The following is a 20,800-nucleotide window of genomic DNA, read 5'->3' on the forward strand; positions in this document are numbered from 1 at the left end:
TTTTTAATTTGTAAAAAACTAACTTGAATTCGTTCCATAATGTGCTCGATGGTGGCTGGAAGCTGGGTTCTGGACTGTGATTGTGGTCCTAACATTGTCATTCGACTCACCTCAACCTGGTCCAAAAACCTTTGGAGACTGTAACTCAAGCTGTGGTTGCCTTCCCAATCGTCCTGCAAACACCAATTTTCATTTTCATCAACGTTGAAGCTGTGATTTCTGTCTATTTGCAGTTTCTTTTAAATTCCTTCCAACCTGTTTGGGAATGCGGGATGGTTGTGCTGACGATGACGAAGGGTGCGAAACCAGGGCGGCTGCTGAGTCCAGTACGCCGTCCTTCACGACGTAGTGAATTAGGTCCATGGCTCTCCTCATTTGGCAAAAAACAGTATCTCGGTTCTCCCTCGAATTCGGACAATCTGGATGCTTAAGAACCGTCTGGAAAGTAATGAAACATTTATCCTCTCATGTCTCACAATGCTAAGCTTATGGGTCGTATTTTTTCATGAGATCACCTATCATTTTTGAGAACAATGGAATTTGAAGAAATTCTTAATTGAACATGCAAGATTATTAGTTGCTTTACAATGTGTAAAGACAATACAATACAATGTCTTTTATTCCTCGTATAACATTTTTATTCTTAGTTGAAATAGTTCATGAATGTTCATGAATGGCTCAAATAATCTCCTCCTTCTTCTTTCTGCTGCAGGGAAGAGGATGAGATGAGATTTCTCCTCAAAAATCCAAATTGTCTGAGAATCTTGATCTACCATACTGCCGCTAAACATTAAGCTCATTTCATTTCATTCCTCCCTCGTCTCGTATAAATGCGTCAAATTCGTTTTCATGGGCATCCAGTGAGTGAAGGAAGGAAGGAAGTAAATATAAAACGAGAGGAATTCCACCACTCTGCCAGAGAATCTGTGCTCCATGAGAGTAGACATAAATATGTACTAATCAGGCAGTCAAGTAAAAACTAGTTGGATATTTATTCAAAATCCGAGTCTTGTTAGCTCACTTTACGCCCCAACAGCATGATATTCAGTGATGCTAAGTATTTCGATATGCACAGAGGTGGAGGGGAAGTGGAGCAGATAATTAGTGTGATTAGCCAAAATCACGTGGACAGAAATGTGCTGGTAACCGCAGCATGGCATCCGAGCGACGAGCAGCGAGACGAGTTTGCCAGTGAAAGTAATAAGTATGCAGCTTCCAGCGAGACAACGAAATTTACTCAGCTCTTCTACATACAGATTCAGCTACAAGTTACAACAACGGAATAACTGTGGCAAACAAGTTCAAGGAATTGGCGAAACCAAGGCGAAAATCGCTCTTGAACACTTTCTGCGAAACATGACGGATTTCTGATTTTTTTACCCCGCCCACTGGGTAAAAAATGGAAGCCAGAAATTTAAAAATAACTTGGTGATTTTACTTGATCGTATTTGCAGTAGTGCAGAATTTGAAAAGGGAATTTTAAATAGTCCAGCAGACGGACAGACCGAGCAGCATCCTAATTCATAAAGGGGTTCAAACTGGGCTACGGATTTTGTTTATGGGTCATCTACTTGCCATGCTGCGGGTTATTTCGCTAAAATTATGATGGGACAATGAAATGACGATGGAAAGCCTCATTGTCTCTCTTTCTCTACGCCATTAGAATGGGTTGGCTGATGCGAAATTGACTGAAGTGACACAATTCTTGAGAACAGGCAATAAAGTGAAAGCATGATCACGGAATAGGAATGTCGTCGTCAGATATATGAAATATCTACCTAATTGAGAATCAGTGCTAAATAAATCTCATCTAAGCAAAGCATTAATAAAGCATGAATCTAGTTTGAGCTCCATAATTTGTATTCTTGAAATGGTAAATAAATATTGAAAGTCACGAGCAGATTTGAATATCATTCCACACGACCAGATTTCAAGCCTGAGATAAACCTTGCAAATTGGTCATCTTCTGTGAATCTAATAAAATTTACAAGAGCTATAAAAACCACACCGCACTGATCTTTTTTGGTTACGATAAAGTAAAAAATTTAATAAAGTCATGTCGCACCTTTTGTCCTACTTTCTCGCTCCTACTTTCTTCCTCTCCACCATCCAATTCTCCACCCTGATTTTTGTACAAATGCGTCACTCCAAATCTTAATAATGTTGGAAAAGTACCACTTTCACTCTCGCAGTCATGACAAGAATCATTCAAGTCAATGCTGAAATCACTTTCCATCGTTTGTACAAAACTTAGTCACGCACCACATCCATGGACTATATTACATAAGTACGTATACTAGGTACGCCATCACTCCACCACCACCATCATCTCTTCTCACCTTCATCAATTTTCAAAATTTGATCCTAGGCTGACTGGTGTCATTTCCTAAATGTCACCAAGCCAAATTCTCTCTCCTTTGTGCTGGTCGTGGTTACGGTGCAACCATAAGTACATATCGCTTATTGCCCATTCTTTCATTTAGTGTTATGGATTTCTTGGTATGATAAAATGTCAGCTTACCCACAAATTTAATGGTTATGGTTATCATTATCACCATAATGAATTTATATATCTGAGCATACAGCGTGGCCCATCAAGGGGCGTCGTATTAGGAAATCGAACGAAATGATGAGAACTATTTTACCTTGGCAGACGTAAGTAGCATCAAGGTGGACCGCTCGAGTACATGTCGTGCCGCCCCCATTTGTGCCCTTCTTCTTTCATCCTTGAGGTCCGCTTGACGATCTCCTACGATAGAACAATATGCGTAAAAGTATTGTTATATTCCAATCCAGAATCATATGATTATTTCCAGAATAACGTTATGTTACCAGTGAGTTGGGCAAGCTCCACCATCTCAGAACCAAACTGACTGAAGGCTTTGACAAACTGTGAACAGGTAAGTTTCATCAGTGCCTTTAATTTAAATTCCAAAAAGATTCTCATAATGTAAAATATGTACGTACCTCGGTAAAATTTGTAACGCTCTCAAGTCTGGTTAAAGTGCTCGAGACCTTGAAAATAAAAGAAATAGAATAAGAATTACAGCGTCACAAATTCATAAGGTATACACTTTATAATAAAATTCACGAATACAGGTTCCAAATTGATAAAAGTATTGAGAAAGCACATTGTATTAAACTTTCGTGATATGAGGTTTGAGCTACATACATATATTTTTTTTGTGTTGACGCTGAGGATCCAGTAACCAACGAAGAGTCATTCGCAAGCTACACACTATAATTGAATCCTAATTATTTTAATTGCCATCCATATTGTTTCATGGATATTTTCATGCCAAATCAACAAGTCTGACACTCGACCAGCAACATGATTCAAAACTGAAGTTTAATCCACAACAAGTAGTTTGTATTTCTCTGAAACAGTGGGTGCAAATGGTTGCACTTTCCTGTGTGGTCGAGCTAGAGGCACTACAATGAAATTCCTACATTGTCCATTAATTTAGAAACCAAAAAATCTCAAATTCGACACACTTTGAAGAGACTTCAAAATGTGTATCAAAATCAATATTAGTTGTTGGTCCATTAGCCCTACATACATTTCTTGCAGATTGTTTTTTTGCCTACTTATGGGTGAACATTAGTGGACATACTTTGCCAATTACTACTAAACCACAACCGCACACTTTGGTTATCACCTCGATAAATAACATTGGATTCTCAGCCCGTATTCCTGTTCGCAACCTGAGTTATATACATACGTGGTGCATATGGGAGGGGAGAAAACGAAGTCAGAGACACTTGAGAGCCCTTTAAATTTTCAATAAACGTCCATTAGGTGTTTCACAAGAGCGTGAAATGGGCAAAAGTAAATTCCATCTCTTTTCACGAATCTGTAGCTCTCGCCATGCAGTACACGTGGTGGCGTGGCGTCTGTTCTCCCACTTTTGCGGGGTGCATTATCCGACCTCTCACACACAGCCAACCAACCGACCAACACAATATGCACCGTTTCTGGTTCCGCAATCATTTTCCTTTAACATCCACCAACCCCATTCTAAACAATTCTAATAGCAAATCCTAAACGGGCTGAAAAGAGAAAGTTGTCAGAGCGAAAACTGCGGTGGGCAGTCAATCGAACGGAAATTTAATTCACAAGAAATAATGGAAGTGGATTCATCCTTCTAGACAAAGAAAAACGACTACGACGTTTTCAGTTCAAAGAGCTTAAAAACTTCGGAGGTTGGGTTTGTAAGAAACCGCTACTGAACTATATAATATAAATATACGGATACTATTTGTATTTCTACAGGGAAAACTTGAAACTTGAAAATGTTTAGTTGTAAATATGAATACAACTTTTGTGTTTGACAGTCTCATCAAAAAGTAATAAATCATTAAATCAAAATTCCTTAGGTCCAAGGGAAGAAAAACGCACCCTGAACTGATAGCAACGTATTAAGATGGCAAAAGTAATTTGCACCCTTCACTCGTCCGTATATAATTCCCCCTCGTTCGCTGGTATATAATTGACTAATTGCTAATCAGCCACCAACTTTCGCCGAGCATCGTAGCCCCAACTGACTCGAAGAGACGGAACGTTTAGGACTTTCCATCTACGCCCGCTTGCTCCAATTCACAATTTCCTCGAAAGGGAAATTAAATCTTGGTCCACACGGGTGGCAACAAATGCTAACTAATTTGGGTGATGCTTGGAAATTTCATCGACTCAACTAATTAACAAAACTCAAAGGAGGAAAGAACTAGCCAACTACAATTACCTTGGCTTTGGCGAGAAGAAGTTGCTTAACCACGACACTATCGGCTAAGAGAAGAACACGAGTGACGGCGGCGAGAAGCTAAAGATAAAAATCATATAATTAACTAATTAACATTGAACAATCAGCACTTACTGCATATGCGAATATTTAAAAAAAAAACATATCTTGTGCTTTATGCACATTTACGCACCGATCTGGCAGCGCGGACCATGGCGGCACGGTCCGAAACTGCGCGAGGAACTCCCCCTTCGATGCATTTGCCCCCATAATCACACAATTTTTCTATCATTGCACCTGAAAAATTATAGGAATTGTGAAAAAGTGACGGAAATTGAGTGAAATTTATTCGCAATTTGTTCACAAGCTAAAGGCATACCTGAAGCTCGAGCCTCTTGGCAGGCTGCATACATTTGTGGCCGGATTTCATCAGAGTCTGTCAAATTAAATTATTAGTCATCCTAAATTTAAAGAATTACAAAACGTTTTTGAAGGCAATAAGTTTGACAGACTGGCGGATTTAATTTATCTGTAATTCATTTATTATACACGTTTTATAGGTTAAAACTCCATTTCAATCTTTGTATTAACCCGTTTTTACCATTTATAGTGCAAGTATCGTGTAGAAAGTAACGACTCACCATCAGCAATCGCTTCACCAACTGGAATGAAAAACAAGACAAATTAGCCGAGAAATGATTCTCCTTGGATGGTTTGCAGTGAAGGCTTTTTACTCACCGGTGACGAACCGTTCCACGGCGATGTTGACAGATTGTCCCACGCGTGATATCGCACGCAGCTACAATGCCAAGAAATATAGGAAAATTAATATCATAGCCAATTTAGGTTCTGAATGAACTCGTTGATTAAATTTAGTCAGCATACCGTCCGCTCCGAACAGAAAGATCGTTCTTTGGCATTCACCAGAGTTGTTATCTGCATAAAAAAATAGAATTTCAATAACTGACCAATACATGTCACGTGTATATTGTGATTTAACAAGTTGGACGAATACATGAATATGCATAAACGTGTACAATTGTTAGATACATGCTGCATTGCCACAGATAAAATAGTGCATTGATTGTCATTCAACACCTGTCCGGTACGTGTCTAATAATACAAATCAACTCGACACGTGAATGAATCTGTGATTTAAATATGTATACAGACACATTTTCCACGGAACAAAACTCCATTACACAATTAAATTGAACTGATCTGATTAATTGGACACGAAGTGTTCATTCAGCCTTTTAACATCACTGAATTTATCGAATTATTACCCAATTAAATGAACCTCTCTTGTCCAGGGATTTATACTAATAGTACACAATTACCAACATCTGCGCCATCGACATTTCCTTTTATTGCATGCATACCTAAAGGTATGTAGTATCTGTGTGCGCATATTTACATGTGACATTGTCACCTAAATGACACATTGAGTAGAAATACTAACAAGAAATGTGTGTATTCATTCATGTACCTAATGTTCTATTTATAAACACAAGAGCATTTCCTGAAATGTACTTTGTGAAAATAATTCGTTCAATTTTATTTGGTTGAATTAGCAAATTCAACCCTTCCATCGTGTCCAGTGTCGTGTGGAATACCAATTGACGTCCTTCGTAAGACAAACAATATCGTACCTCAACACACACATGCACACCGGATCTTTACACTTTATTCCTTAAAAGTGAAGGGAGCTCATAGAGTGAAAAAGAGGAAGAATCGATTGGATTTTCAGCAGTCTTTCTTCCACTGAAGGCCTTTTCCTCCGACTTCCAGCAAGATTTTTCTACAAAGGAGAGAAAGTCGAGTCAGTGCATGTGGGATGGAATGGAAGAGCAGTGGGCCAGCTTCGTAGGAATTAGTTGCTTTCACTCCCAATTTCAACGTACAATTTCTCTCCTCCACGACGACCACCACCACTTCCTCTCCTCTTCTGGAGGACATCAAAGGAAATCCTTCCCTCTCACTCTCTGCAATGGGAAATACTTGAGAAGAACGTGGTCGAAATAATGCTGCAGATGCGAAATATACTGAAAATATATACTATGAAACAATGTGATGATGGTGCAACTGCAGCATAATTCGTTTCTTTGGCCAAAGTTTTTCAAAAGGCAAGACAATAAAACTAACTCGATGACTATGATGTGTGCAATTAATTCTGTTTGAGGCATACGGGTTAGCAAAGTTTGACATTATAACGTATTCAAGAAAAATTAGCATGGAGCTGTTCATAAATAGTTTTGGTTTGAATAATGCTCAGAAAAGCTTTATATGTGTGCATGTGTACGACTTTAATAAGAGAAAGTGGCTCAAAAGCTGTGGTTTTTCGCCACTGACAATTCCATCTCTGTGAGACCAACCAAGAGCTACTTTAACCAGTTTAATCCCTCGAACAAGTTGAAACCACTTGACAACTTGACAACCTCCAGCCAGGATCTGGTGCTACTCAGTGTATGAAATAAATTTGATGAGACCATTACAGACGGACAGCGTTTTGGGCGAGGTCAGATTTTAAACACTGAACAAATATTTGCATTCAGTTGTTCAGACACAATTTTATTCGTTCTCTGTCCATTTCTTACGAAATACAAAAACACGTACTTTCGAGATACATATACATTCGCGAAATGAATACTTATGTTACGACATGTACATGCATAATGCTTATGTAAAATGTGAAAATCCACAACTTTTTAAATGTACATAGTTTTAGTTTCCATATGTATTTCAGAGTTCCATCAGCCATGGTCAGAACCATCAGGAACTTCCCATCCAACTCCATTTTCGGATGCAAACAGACCACCGATACGGAGAAATGAATATGAGAAAAGTTTGCCACTTTCACCTCCGTCCTTCGAGCCGAGCCGATGGAGAGATAAGGATGGAAGAACCAAGTATTGGGATGAATTGTGTATCACACTTTTGCTGGCTCTCTCCACTTGCGAGCCTACGGGTACCAAAAATAAAGTCGTACTACTCGCTCGTCCTTCCCGCAATACAAGTCAAAGAAAAGTAGTGAACAAAGTAATAGAACGGAATGTAATGCCCAACTCTTTTTAATTTATTGCTGCACAACTTTTCTAAATCCAATTCGCAGAGCGGCTCCAAAAAAATACCTTCAGACTTGCCAGCATGAGATGTGTGTGTCACATGTGGATGAAGGTTGTGGATCCCATAAAACAATTAATTTGCGAACCTCTCTCACTGAAAGCGTAAAAAATTGCATTCGTGACAACAATGTATAAACACAGGTTTTTATCCTATTTTTGGCACAGATTTACAAAAAGGTGGAACTATATCCGTGTCCCAACACTCCAAGTGTTGACCTGCCGTAGTAAAATAAATTATACCCGAAACAGATTTTGGCAAGTGAACATGCATACTTTCACCATACACTCGTACTGGGGCCAACATATGTATGTACACTAGGGGGAGAAAATGCAGCACAGAATGTGTGAGCTGTTTTGTGGTTGCGAACTACCTGCTGTTGTACTTTATAAAATATTTCAGGATAAAATTGCAATTTTGCTTATTTTATCTGCAGTAAAAAATATAGTTTCATCTAATACCACTTGGTCATCGCAAGGATGTGTGTGTACATACAATAAATATGTGTGTAGCAAGCCCCCTAGTTTTTTTGTGTAAAGCTACCTATACAGATCGTATGATAGTATTGTATTTATAAGCATTTATTCATTTAAGCTTAGAATTGTGTTTGTAGAAAATGCCGTATAGTAGTTGTAGTAGTAGAAGTAGATTTGGGCAGTTGCCAAGCCCGAGACAATCTTCATCCAGATAAATACAAATCCTAATCCATGTGTATCCTATCAACATCAACAAATCCGACCAAAAGTGTTATATGCAGACCGCATTATCATAGTGAGGGAGGATTTAGTCCTCATTCTTTACACATTACGGAAAATACGGATGTTTAGATTTTATCTCTAGCTGCTTTTTCTTGTCTTTTTGCCACTTTCTTGCCCTCTCGAATGATCTGTTGGGACGTCTCTGTTTTTGCGAAATGCATTACATCCTCAGGGGACGTAGGAATCATTCATGTCTACACTATTTACAAAAATTATTGAGGATGCTGAAGAACAAAAGTTATGTAGGAATGGAATCTGAGATCGTTTTCACTCATGTCATAGAGCTGAGTGTACGATAGGCTCAATTTCATCCGAATCATGAACAACAACGTCAAAATAATAGATCGATATCCTGGATGCGATGGGGATGTGCAGTTTCTCATCTCTCGCTCTCTTTCTACATATAAATATATTCCCCTCACTTCAACAAAGTCATCAGCATCATCATCATCTCTCAACTCACCGTGTCGTTGGAAATTCAGTCAGAGAACTTGTTAAATGGCATTTTCTAGAAATATTTACTTGTAACTCAGTGCATATTTCTGAAGTAAATTATGAAACTTTTTTCAAATTCTCTAATATTGGCATCCTGTTGCTAGACTCAATTAAACCTGAATTTGCGGTGTGGAAGACGATGGGGTCCACGTGCGTGCAAGTATGCAACTGGAGAAGGCGTTAAGAAGGGTGGCAGCTGTCCTTCAGGTGGTGAAAGAACGAAATGCGATGGTGGATTAGAAATCCCTTTTCGTTTACCCCCAATGTCTATGTGCCGGTTTAGTCGTGCGAAAACGAGAAAAATGGTGATGTGAACCTGATGAGGTTTGCGTGTATCTGACGATTTTTTTTGCTTCAAGTCACTAACTGTCTGGTGAAAACTCGAACTTGAACAAAATACGCTGATTAGAAAAATGAGCGAATTTTTAAATTCAACAATATTGCAAGAAAGTCCGATATTTAAATTAACCATAGAGTTGTCCAGTAGTAAAGCAATCTCGACCTCGCACAACTAAAAACGCGACACATACCCTGCTCTATTTCCCCCTTATGTTCTACTTATTTATACATGTACATAAATTGACTTGTGCAAATCTGCATGTCAATGGTTTTTCGGCCTCTCGCGTTTATATCACACGGTTGAATCGTTCACCTTCGCTTTCTCCATATGACATAACACGAAATTTGAAAGCCATGCCGACTAAAAGATATGCCCTCGCGAGGGGTTCTCGGTTAATGCAGGGAAATAATGCAGTGCTCCGGATCTGACCACCCACTCTAAATTTTGAGTGGAGTTGAAGTCGGTGGGCGACTGGATGGAGCTCTGGATGCGTGTGCTATAAATAACTCTGACCTTATGACATTTCTGTAAAGGCAGAGCCGGCTCCTGCTGCTGCTTTGTTTGACTTGATCTCTATAATGAGACATCTTTATTTTATTCAATCTGAGTGAGCCCACTAACGATAAGCACATGCACTACTTTCACTCCGCCGTTTCACAAGCCATCGTCGACAAATAAAACCGAATCGACTATCAACGGAATTATAAAAATCAGGACCCTGAAATTTGATAAGGGCTGAGTGGCTGGAATTCCGTGGTTATTGCATGTATCGAAATAGTTGGAGTGGTTAGTAGATTTATGTATATATATTACGACACATGGCACCCATACTATCCTTCAAGTCGTTGAATTGTATCCTGCTTTTTTCCATAATGTAAAGCATGGGACGTGCCCACCCAGCATAATAATGTAATGTAAGCTAATGCAGTTTGTATAATGTTATTGCGGGCGGGGTGAGATAGCCAGGCTTGGTACTTTGGCTTTTCGGCGTCTGGCAGAGTGCAATGGGCATAAAGCAACGTAAAGAGGCAATTTCACGGAAGGATAATGGAATTCTAAAATCCAACTGCGTCCTTCCTTCTGACAATAAATCCGAACATGTCCAAATTTTGGAAATTCTTTTTCAACAGAGGTCAGGAAACGTGGCATAACATGCACAACACTACGTTTGGAAGATGAGCAGAGACGCGAAAATTTTTGATAAATTGTAAATATTTATTCACGTCCAAAATTTCATTACGTTTTGCTTTGTTTCGTTTCTTTGCAAGGGAACCGCATGTGTCACCAAGTTTATTATTAATAAACATTTTGGTCAGCTCAATGAGTTAGTCTTGCTGATTTACATAGTGGCGTTCATAAATATGAGAACGAGGCCGGGAGGACGGACAGGCGAGGAAATTGAATGAGTTGCACACTATCACATTTCACACGTTGTCACCCCCGACCAGACGCTTGCTTGTTTTCAGTTCACTGCATAACATCCTGGTCACGGTTTTCGCATTGTGAAAGCAAGTGAAAGCAGCAGCAGTACAACCTTTTCTGTCCGGATTGTTTATGGGGCAGTGGACCAACCCATTTTCCACAGTCATTCAGAATAATCTCAACGAGACGAACTGCCAGTGACAGGGTAGTGACCGTACATATTTCTTACATAATGACTCATCTTGAAATGCGCTCATATTTATTATTGTATGTACATATTTCCAGAGTATAGTGAATTTTCACCATTTTTTAAAGTAATAAATAATCAAAACGTATTTCCATATTTTCACCAGAGGAAAATCATTTTTCACTAAAACGCTTTAGCGCTCGCTTACTGGAATTACTACGGAGTACAAGTTTTAAAATGTTTCCAACTTTCCAGAGAAAATAAACTTTGGAATGAATAGCACTATTTGCAACGGCTGAGATGATCATCAAAGTCTGATATTCAAACATTATCCGTGCGGGACACAAAGCTGTCTCCAAGCAAGTAATCCGCCACGCAAAGTGCATTATTTATTTTGCAGCAGCAACGGAATATGCACAATTTTGATGCTAAGTAAATAAACCTCTCTGGTCGTTGCATTTACATCCTCATCCCTCTTTTGTGATGAGATGACGCAATGATATCATATCAAAGCCCTTCTTTCTAATATCCGGTCCCTCTCATGCGAGATGAAAAGAAGGCTTTGACAATGGCTAAGTAGACTCAAAAGTATTAAAAAATCATTATGCATGAGGAAACCCATTCTCAAAATGTGTCATGACACACGCAGCTCATTGCCAGTTCTCTTAGCCGTCTTACTACGATTGAGCCGCTTGGAGAATTCAACTCATACTGCGCAGAATTCTAGCAACAATTGCCCCTCGAAATATTATCCACAAATATGGTTTAGTATAAAGCTCGACAAAATTGAAACTGTCACTTGCATGCCAAGACCTTACAAGAAATGGCAATATCGCAGGATGACATGAGATTGATTTGAACAACAGCGGAGAAGAGAAAAGGCGAGTGTTCTTATCTGGGATGAAGTAGAAGGGGCGGAGATTTGCATTAATTGTCATCCGGAGTGACACCCAATCACCATTGTCAAGTGGCTATTTAACTCACCACTCTGATTTCAATTTGGGCGAACAACAGCCTGCATGTCCCACACGAGTTCATCATTTCTCTCGTACATTTCTTTAATCAACCACCTTCATCAAATCCTCGTAAACACATTAGTCACATCTGCTACCGGTGACTGACTGGGGAAAATTTAATAAACAACCACATTGCAAAAAAGGCGTCACATTCCTTATCACGAATTCACGACCGAAATATATTTATGATGAGGTGTCTACTTAATCTAATACACTACGTACGTAGCAGCGGTTACGCTGTATCATGACGATGTCATAAAAAGGAGATGATGGAAATAGGTCTCTTATCTAATTATCATCATATACGTACGTATGCCTATGTGTCTATGTGCTGGTTTTCGAATGCTGATAAAATACCCATTACCATCTTGAATCTCGCAAAAATTGGGAAATCCAGAATTCCGACATCCAAAGTGCATACACAGACCTCGGGGGTTTTATATCCCATTACTACCCTTACATTTACGTAATATGCGAATGTTAATTGCAACGTTCTCCATAATTCGGCACCTCGCATCGTCCTGATGATGCGATTTCCTCTTTCCTTTCTCTATTTGCCATAACGTAGTGCAAGGTGTGCGTGTACCTATGAGTGTATTTGATATGCACCTACATACATAAGTAAATAGAGAGCCCATGGGAAATAGTGGTGATGGGGGCATCTTGGCCTGCAATTAGTCAAAAATGGTTCGAGAAGTTTGAAGTTTTGGTAAAATATGCTAAATATATCTAACGTCGAACCCTAAAAATTTCATGGTTCTTCAACAGAAGATAAATTTCCTACGCAAATTCAAAGAGGGGAAAACGGGAAATGAGTTTTTCGGAAGTACCAAAATTTGTTCGACAAAGACTCGAAGAAGGTTTGACTAAATTACAACGGAGAAGTGTCTGGCAGCGCAAAAATTAAGACTTACATAAAAAAGTGTGGAGAATCCGAAAATGTCAACCTTAAATGCGCACTACAAGAAAAAACCACCATACCGACCCCTCCAAAATAAAAAACGATAAAATTTATTTTCGGAAAGTAGCGCGCCACGTTCGTGCTTCATGCAGCCATGAAGTCAAAGATTAATCCAAACTATGCGCATCATATTAAAGCCCGTAAGTTGTGGATCAAAGCGTATTCAAAGAAATCTGCAGCAACACATACAAAAGGTCAAGAAAAAATGATGAACGCAAGCCCTCCCAAGCTTCGCAACAAAATTACACCAAAACAGTTGGTTAGTGGCGATGAGCCTTACGCCGTTCAAAACGTGCCAGAAACTCCGGAAAAGAAATTTTTTCATGGGAAATATATCTCTCAACCGAAAACCGAATAGAAACTAAAATGTTGTTAAAAATTTCTGACAAAAATCCTGTTTTGGCCGGCGCTGGGTCAATTTGGGCATGTTTCGGACCCTTAAATTTTAGAAGGCTGCATGGGCAAACAAGTTTATTTTCGGAAATGTGTGATAGACCGTCGGATTCCTTTCATCAAGAAGTATCAAAAAATATAGACTGTATTTTTTTGGCCCAACCTTGCGACCATCCTCCATGTAATAATGGTCAATGAAAAAATGGACAAAAATGACAGTTTTGAGGTGAAAGATGAAAGTCACCCAAACATACCTCATCTTCACCCATAAAAATGATTTTGGGGTTCGTGTAAGAAGTTATACTCGTAGCTTTCTTAAACAGTCGATACTTTAAGAAAATTTCTGTTCCGGGCGGAAAAAATTATCAATGAAGTTGCGAAGTCTTCCGAAAAAGCATTAACGGCGGACGCGAAGAAAAAGGTTAAATACGGGATGGACAATGGATTTGAGTCTCTTTTGTTTGTGGATATCTGTGGTCAGATATATTTAGCATATTTTACCAAAATTTGAGATTTCTAGAACCATTTTTTGAACATTGGTAGGACAAAATGTCCCATCACCACTATTTCCCATGGGCTCTCTAATATCAAGACACACGCCACAACAACGACATAACAACAACTGTCTAGTGGGGAAGAAGATATTTCAATTTTTTGGAGAAAGTAAAAGTTCCCCTGGTGGAAATATGGGCCAGGACCTTGTAACTGCACTGCTGGGAGATGAGAAAGAGGAAGAAGCTTCTATATACTTATATAAATATGTACATTCGTACGTGGACAGGGATCCACCACCACCAAGACTCACTCGAGAGAGAAACAATGATTAAGCCGAGCAGAGACGACACTATATCCAAGCAAATGAAATGCCCGCAAGTAAAAACAGTAAAGTGTTGGTTGAGAGGTGTCTTGTATATTTGGCTGAAGTTGGACTAAAAATAGTCTGCTTTTGTGTAAGCAAGCATCCATTCATTCAGGGACAGGAGCAGCTCTTCTTGGAGCCACACAATATTATATACGCAAACTTTCTCCAAGTCTGCTTTCTCCACGACTTTGGGGTGGTTAAAAAAGGAAGTGATACATTCGTTCGTGCATAAAGATCACATTTATTCTCACCCGCACTCCTCCGCTTCATCTCCCGTCAGAATTAATTACTCCAGAAAAACATTGCGGAACAGTTATGGGCATCTCAAACAGGAGCACAAAAGGTTTTCTCCTGCAAGGTTAGGAATAAAGGAAGCGCTCCCCACAATTCAAGGAAAAGTTGACATATCTTCTCGAGGACAAGTTTCCTCAGGAAGCAGCACCACTACCGCGACTCAAGACTCCTGATAAGATAACTCTGGCCAAGTTGTGTGGTTCCTTTTTTCTCTCGTCGCCTATGCATAAATACATACTCGTTCGTACGTAGTTAGCACAATACGCAGCCCTTTTTTCGTTCTGGGGTATTTTGGACAGAGGAATTTCAGCTGAGAGAATTACTGTAATTTTACGATAAGGCCAAGAGTGATTGTTATTGCACATCCATCCCTCCATCTTTTTTGCTGAACCCGTCTTTTGGCGTGGTCGTGGTAATTCTGGTGGTTATCGTCCATGCTGCTGTGTATGATGATGATGAAAGCAAAAGTCCCCAGGCCACTCATTTCATACTCAAGGCCTCCGCATGCATGCATAGTGGATGTGCTGCTGTGCCTGACGTGACATGCCAGTCCCACATCCAATTTATTCACCAAGTTTGTATTGGATTTCGAGGAAATCACCACCTGCCCTACATCCTCCGCTTTTTCCCTACGTGTGCATACCTCGCAGTTATTGTGCACATGACGAAAATCCTGTAATTTCTCATCTACCACTCTTTAATACGAGTACTTACTCGGGGCAGGAAATTGGTTCATGAGCAATCATATTTACTCTGAAATTAAATTCTTATTAACTGGAAGTACTTTCGCAAACTTTAATGACACCAACTGAATTTAATTTTTTTCGCAATATGCATATTTGGAAGGGAAGGATTATATTGCGAAATGGAAGTAGGAGCCAAGGACAGCTCAGAAATGTGCACATGACAAAAGCAAGCAATCCGTAATAATAATTTTCGTAGAGTTGTTGTTGTTTTTATTCTTTTGAATCTCGGGTCCAAGTACCCTTTCCGAGAAGTTGGCTTTCACTCACTGCGCAAAAATATGTAAACCCGACGAATTATTAGAAACCTTTGTCAATCGTGTGTCACCCTCAGAAAGCGGAAAACTGGTTACAGTCTCCTTCGTGACGTGTGACACTTTTTTGGAAATGTTTCGTTTTGTCTTTGTCACTCTAGAACAAATGACTCAAAATATTGCGACAACTGGAAGGAATAAGGAATATGATTATGTCTTGAAATTAGTAGCGTATGGGTCTCACGCGGGTATATGTAGCTACATTTTTATAAATAAGTGTGGATCTTGTGGATCTATGCCGCCCACGAATAATAAAGGCCCCCCACTGCTTGTAGGAAGGCCTGCAAATAAATCTCCCCGTCTCCGGATGAATATATATGTATGTACATATGTATGAACCACCATTTGTGAGTTCCCATCCGTTTTCCATCCATGGAGCGGGTGCTTGTTTACCTATAGATCGCCTGGAACCACACCATCATTACCAGACACAATGAAGTACCAAGGTCGGTGGTCTATGCTGCCAAAATGGAACGATGAATATATGATGAACCCCTTTCACTGTGCTCGCACATACATGAAAATATCTTTAGAAAGACGAGCTGGAGACTTTAGTTGGTGATTGAGTGGAGAAAGTCAAGCAAATCGATACATTTTTGCATATCTAGCTCACACATTTCCATGCTGAAATATGCCACAAGTATTTTAAATATAAAAGTCTAGTCCTGCTTGGAAAGTTTAATTTGAAGCTGATACCATCCCCGTGCAGCCACCCAGATCTATGGGCATACGGTTAATGGTTTAATTAAAAACCCATCCCATCTCGTAACCATTGGTTAATTTTGTAATCTACATCCGGAGCTTTCACTCTGCTTTCACTTTCCTCGCGAGAGTATCCCACACATCCGCCTTTATTGAAACGAAGTAGGCTTGGCTGAGCTCCAGTGGAGGAAACTATGTAATATGCATTCTTGTAATTCTTGGGAAAGAACATGTCCACACTTCCACGAACGGGTAGAAAAGTGCGATGGAAGTGCTCTAATTATACAGAGCCATAAAATGCATTAAAAAAATTATACGAATTACGAAACGCATATTATTTAGGAGCTTAATTAATTTATAAAAAGATTGAAAGCAAGGAAAACTACAAAACTTTTGAGTAAAATTCTTGGACACGGACAAGCTTACTCAGAAAGAACTTGACTGAAAAAAGTCTAAAACAAGTTTCATTTGTCAAAAGTGGATCTAGAGAGATTGTTCGATAACAAGTCAGGAATGTCGAGATTTCATAAAGTGTATACCTAAAAAAGACTCGGTTTTTGTGTGTTCTTGGATTTATTGTTTGGTTTTTTTGCCTTGCAAAGAAAAAAATCCTCATTTTTTCCATTCTTTCGGATTTGATTAGATTAAGCGAGCGTACAAGTGGGAAGACTTAATAAAACTAATTAGTCTTTGTTTCTTTTAATGCATAGTACGCTCATTTTCTTTTGAGACGGTGTGTCCCTTCCTGCACCCTGACACATTTCCACTTTATTTACGTCTCTCCATCTAAATACACAGGCTTGAAAGTATGTACAAAGGAAGTTTTTGAATTTACTGAGTTTGACATTTTTGAGCACAAAGAATATTAAACTACATAACAAAGAAAACCTTTATTATTTGCTGCTCAATTTATAAACTTTGCTTGCGAAACTGTAATTATTTGTGTAGATTTGGAACTTGCTATTAGTTGCTATCTCCAAAAAGGAAGTTTGTTTTAACAAGAAAAGAGTTTAATCACCCAAAGTAAATTTTTCAAGGGGACAAGGTCTTTTAAATCCATAATTTCAACTTAATGACAATTTTATCATGCCAACTATTCCAACCCAAATTAATCATTTTGTAATTAGTGTATGACACAAATTACCACTCCACAACAGTAATCTGATCCTAAACATGTGCATTAAAATGAAGAATAGATTAATTTTGGTTTCATGTTTCAAAAGGAGAGCCAATTATACTTCCGATTATCCAACGGTATCTGCCTTCACTGTTTGATATAATACTCCAAAATAATAATAACTCAACCCATTGTCAAAGAGTGTGCATTGTTCTGTTATTTTTGCTCCAACCTCCATTCAAAAGCATTTCCCAAAGTGCTTTGTGTTGTTGCTCGGGCGAATATTATTATAGAGTTGTCCATGTGTCACGGACAAAGCGGAGAAAGAGCCAGTCAGCCAACATAATGCGCCATTATTCACGAACGTGAGAGCCCAAAGCTAAGCAAAGGATTATAAATATGAGCCATATAAAAAGCAACACTTTTTGTTTGGCTTTACAAACGGATACGTACGTACGTATATTCTCCACAAAAAATACGTAGTGAATTTGGTGCAAAAATGATTTACTATAAGAAACGCTCCAGTCGGTCTTATGAAAATTTTGCAAAAGTCAAGGGCGTGTCGCAATCTCCATTATTTACTTCATGCGTCGTTTCCTACTGGATTCTTACATATGCACCCTGATTTCCGGAGTATAAACAAAGCAGCCCGAATTTCTGCTGTTTGGAGAGTATTTAGTACGCAATGAGCAGATATCATCAATCAATCAATACCATTCCCAATTCTCAACCTTTCGCAGGCACAACTGACTCGAAGCCATGCACTGGCTGACTGGTCGCCCGAATCTGACGACACAAACACACTTTTCTTGTACTTGGTCTCCTTTCTCTCTTACATAATCCGTCGACAATGACAATGGCTTACGAACTGGGAATACAATCGACCTGTAATGTTTTTTGCAGAGTTTTTCGCTTGCTCAAGGAAAAAATGAACCAAAAAGTAATTCAACTAATGGTCCCCTCCTAACCATATCTGGAAATATCCGAAGGACACACGCACGCAAAGCCGTCATTTTTCATAGAATGGATCCACAATTTGACAACCGAATTATGCTTACAATTGTTAGATTAATTTTATGTATATAGAGATTCTTTTTATGAGAAAAAATGAACTGACTTGCACAAGTTTTCATACAAAACGAGTGATAATTACGACACAAATACAACCTTACACATGTATTTATAACGTACGGTAACTTTAGATAAATTATGACATTCATAGTCGTATACGCATGTGTAAAGGGTCAGCAAGGTCAGCAGAAATAGAACCAACCTTTCAGTTAAAATTACATTTGAGTATCGCAATATAAATTCCTGTACCAATTTTTTGTAGCTTTTACTGAAATCCACTTATATTGTTTAAGCCGAATTTATTGAATATCTGTGAATCAGCAACTCGACTGAACTATCGTCACCGTATGGAATCTCTGTGGGAGAAACACGTGCTGGGAGTCAGCTTTCAATGCGGTCAACTTGGTTTCGTTTTTGCAGTGAAAAGAAGAGAAAGCGTTTTTTTTCTATTCGGAGGGAGAGATTTGGGAAATGTCCAGATTTTCTGGTGGCCCGATCCCAGGAAGATCCCCGGAAATGGTATTGAAACTGTTTGGTCATAAAAATTGTTGGGCACAATAACGGAAATCTGGATGGGAAACAACGAGCCAGTTTATCTTCCCCATTAATCGACAAGTGAACAGATATTCAGTGCGGAACACGCTTTTCTATCAATAAACCGCGATACGCGAGGAGGATAAACGTCACTGCAAGAAAATATATAACTGCGGCATACTCATAATTTAGAATAAGTGACTGACAATGGCACAAGCGTGGTGGAGTGCGCTTTAAGGCGGTTTCGTTAAATGAAGTTATTTCCTCTTTGATTGCTTTCTTATGTCGCAATTAATTAGCATTGGCGTGCTACTCCACACTATTTATGATACTGTATTACATGTAGCTCGGTTGAGGCTGAGGGCTGGCGAAGGTGCGCCTCCAACAATAATTGTCACGTCGATCCATACTTGTTAAGTGCCGCTGACACGCATGTTATTTTTGTAATATGCTACATACAACCTTCGCTGATTGCAGTTAAGTGTTATCCAAGTGTTATTTACTTATCCTGGCAATTCCCATACGCTGGCTGACCAACACCAGGACGAGGAGAGCTGGTGTGTTCGTGGTGCTGACAGTGGCCATTTCCCAGGAAGAGTATTTATGTGGTGATTATGTCGGAGACAATTTAACTTGAACAAAGTTTGTCTTACAGGATTATCCGGTAAAACTTTTTGCATCCATAAATCCACAACAATTTATTCAACAAAGTTTCCCACTCGTCCATCCTCATTAAGTTTCGCATTCTCTATTATTCTCTCTGAAAAGTTGAGTTTAATTGGTGCAAACTCTCCCCAACGATTCATTCCCTATTCCACTTCTCATCAGCTACAGTTTCTGCGAATCGTTTAGAAAGAAATCAATTTTGTTGTGTTGTTGTGGGACTCTGCTGCTACGTGCGAGGCTATATTCCTAACGACTTAGGTGGGATACGTACCTAAGTAAACATGAAAATTGTATCGTGCTGCTATTAGGTTTTGCATATGCTGTTTGTCGTGCGTCCTAGATACCATTACATACACTCGAACCGATTTTAGTCAACTTAACCCGTCGACTGTTATTACTTGTGCAGCTGGATAAACGTGGGCACAACACGACTGGGCGTCCACTCATCAAACTTGCATTGAAGGTGAATGCACACAAAAGCGTAACTTCCACTGACCAAAACGTCACGGTACGCAGATACACTAAAGAATTTATGAAAGGAAGGGGAAAGTTTTTTCTGGCATATAAACATATCATGAACCACACTGCTGCCAAGCTACCCTTCTCACGGTCAATACAGAGACCAATAATAACGGGTTGGCCCACAAGTTCAATGCAAACCTTATAAAAATAGCAACAGGATTATCCCAGTCGCAATCTGGAATATTCTGCTTGAAATATACGCGAAAAGGACTCTGACCAAGAGCGAATTAAAGTAAAAGCAAGGTGAATGGGACAGAGGAGACATAAATAGAGGAAAATCCAATATATGCACTGCTCCAATTATTGTCATTGCCCTCCCAGCAATTTGGGAAGCATTAACCAATCCGTTTTTTGCTACTTTAGCGCTCATTTAGTCCACGAATGACTTTCACCTTTCACCCAATTTTGCTTCCGGCTCGGACAAGTCACGCTACACAAATCCAACCTCAACCTCGCACCTCACACTTCAATGTCATGCAATAGTCTGCCAATCTACATTCACACTCGCACTCCATTTCTCATGACGAGGCAACTTTCCCCT

The 20,800-nt window shown here is 39.3% G+C and overlaps 1 protein-coding gene across 4 annotated transcripts in view; it reads right to left on the reverse strand.

The window, feature by feature from the left end:
* The window catches only part of LOC110844415 (alpha-catulin), a 52,592-nt gene that overhangs the window by 18,560 nt on the left and 13,232 nt on the right, over positions 1 to 20,800 (reverse strand). For all 4 annotated transcript variants that reach the window (XM_035845668.1, XM_035845583.1, XM_035845636.1 and 1 more), the window contains 11 exons: positions 5,625 to 5,675; positions 5,478 to 5,538; positions 5,381 to 5,401; positions 5,119 to 5,175; positions 4,933 to 5,036; positions 4,743 to 4,820; positions 2,968 to 3,015; positions 2,833 to 2,890; positions 2,646 to 2,749; positions 256 to 438; positions 24 to 173 (listed from right to left, as the gene is read on the reverse strand). In XM_035845668.1, the coding sequence (XP_035701561.1) occupies positions 24 to 173; positions 256 to 438; positions 2,646 to 2,749; positions 2,833 to 2,890; positions 2,968 to 3,015; positions 4,743 to 4,820; positions 4,933 to 5,036; positions 5,119 to 5,175; positions 5,381 to 5,401; positions 5,478 to 5,538; positions 5,625 to 5,675 (915 nt within the window). The remainder of the gene's footprint in view (positions 1 to 23; positions 174 to 255; positions 439 to 2,645; positions 2,750 to 2,832; positions 2,891 to 2,967; positions 3,016 to 4,742; positions 4,821 to 4,932; positions 5,037 to 5,118; positions 5,176 to 5,380; positions 5,402 to 5,477; positions 5,539 to 5,624; positions 5,676 to 20,800) is intronic.

This window comes from Folsomia candida, unplaced genomic scaffold (assembly GCF_002217175.1).
Source record: "Folsomia candida strain VU population unplaced genomic scaffold, ASM221717v1 Fcan01_Sc001, whole genome shotgun sequence".
Lineage (NCBI taxonomy): Eukaryota > Metazoa > Arthropoda > Collembola > Entomobryomorpha > Isotomidae > Folsomia > Folsomia candida.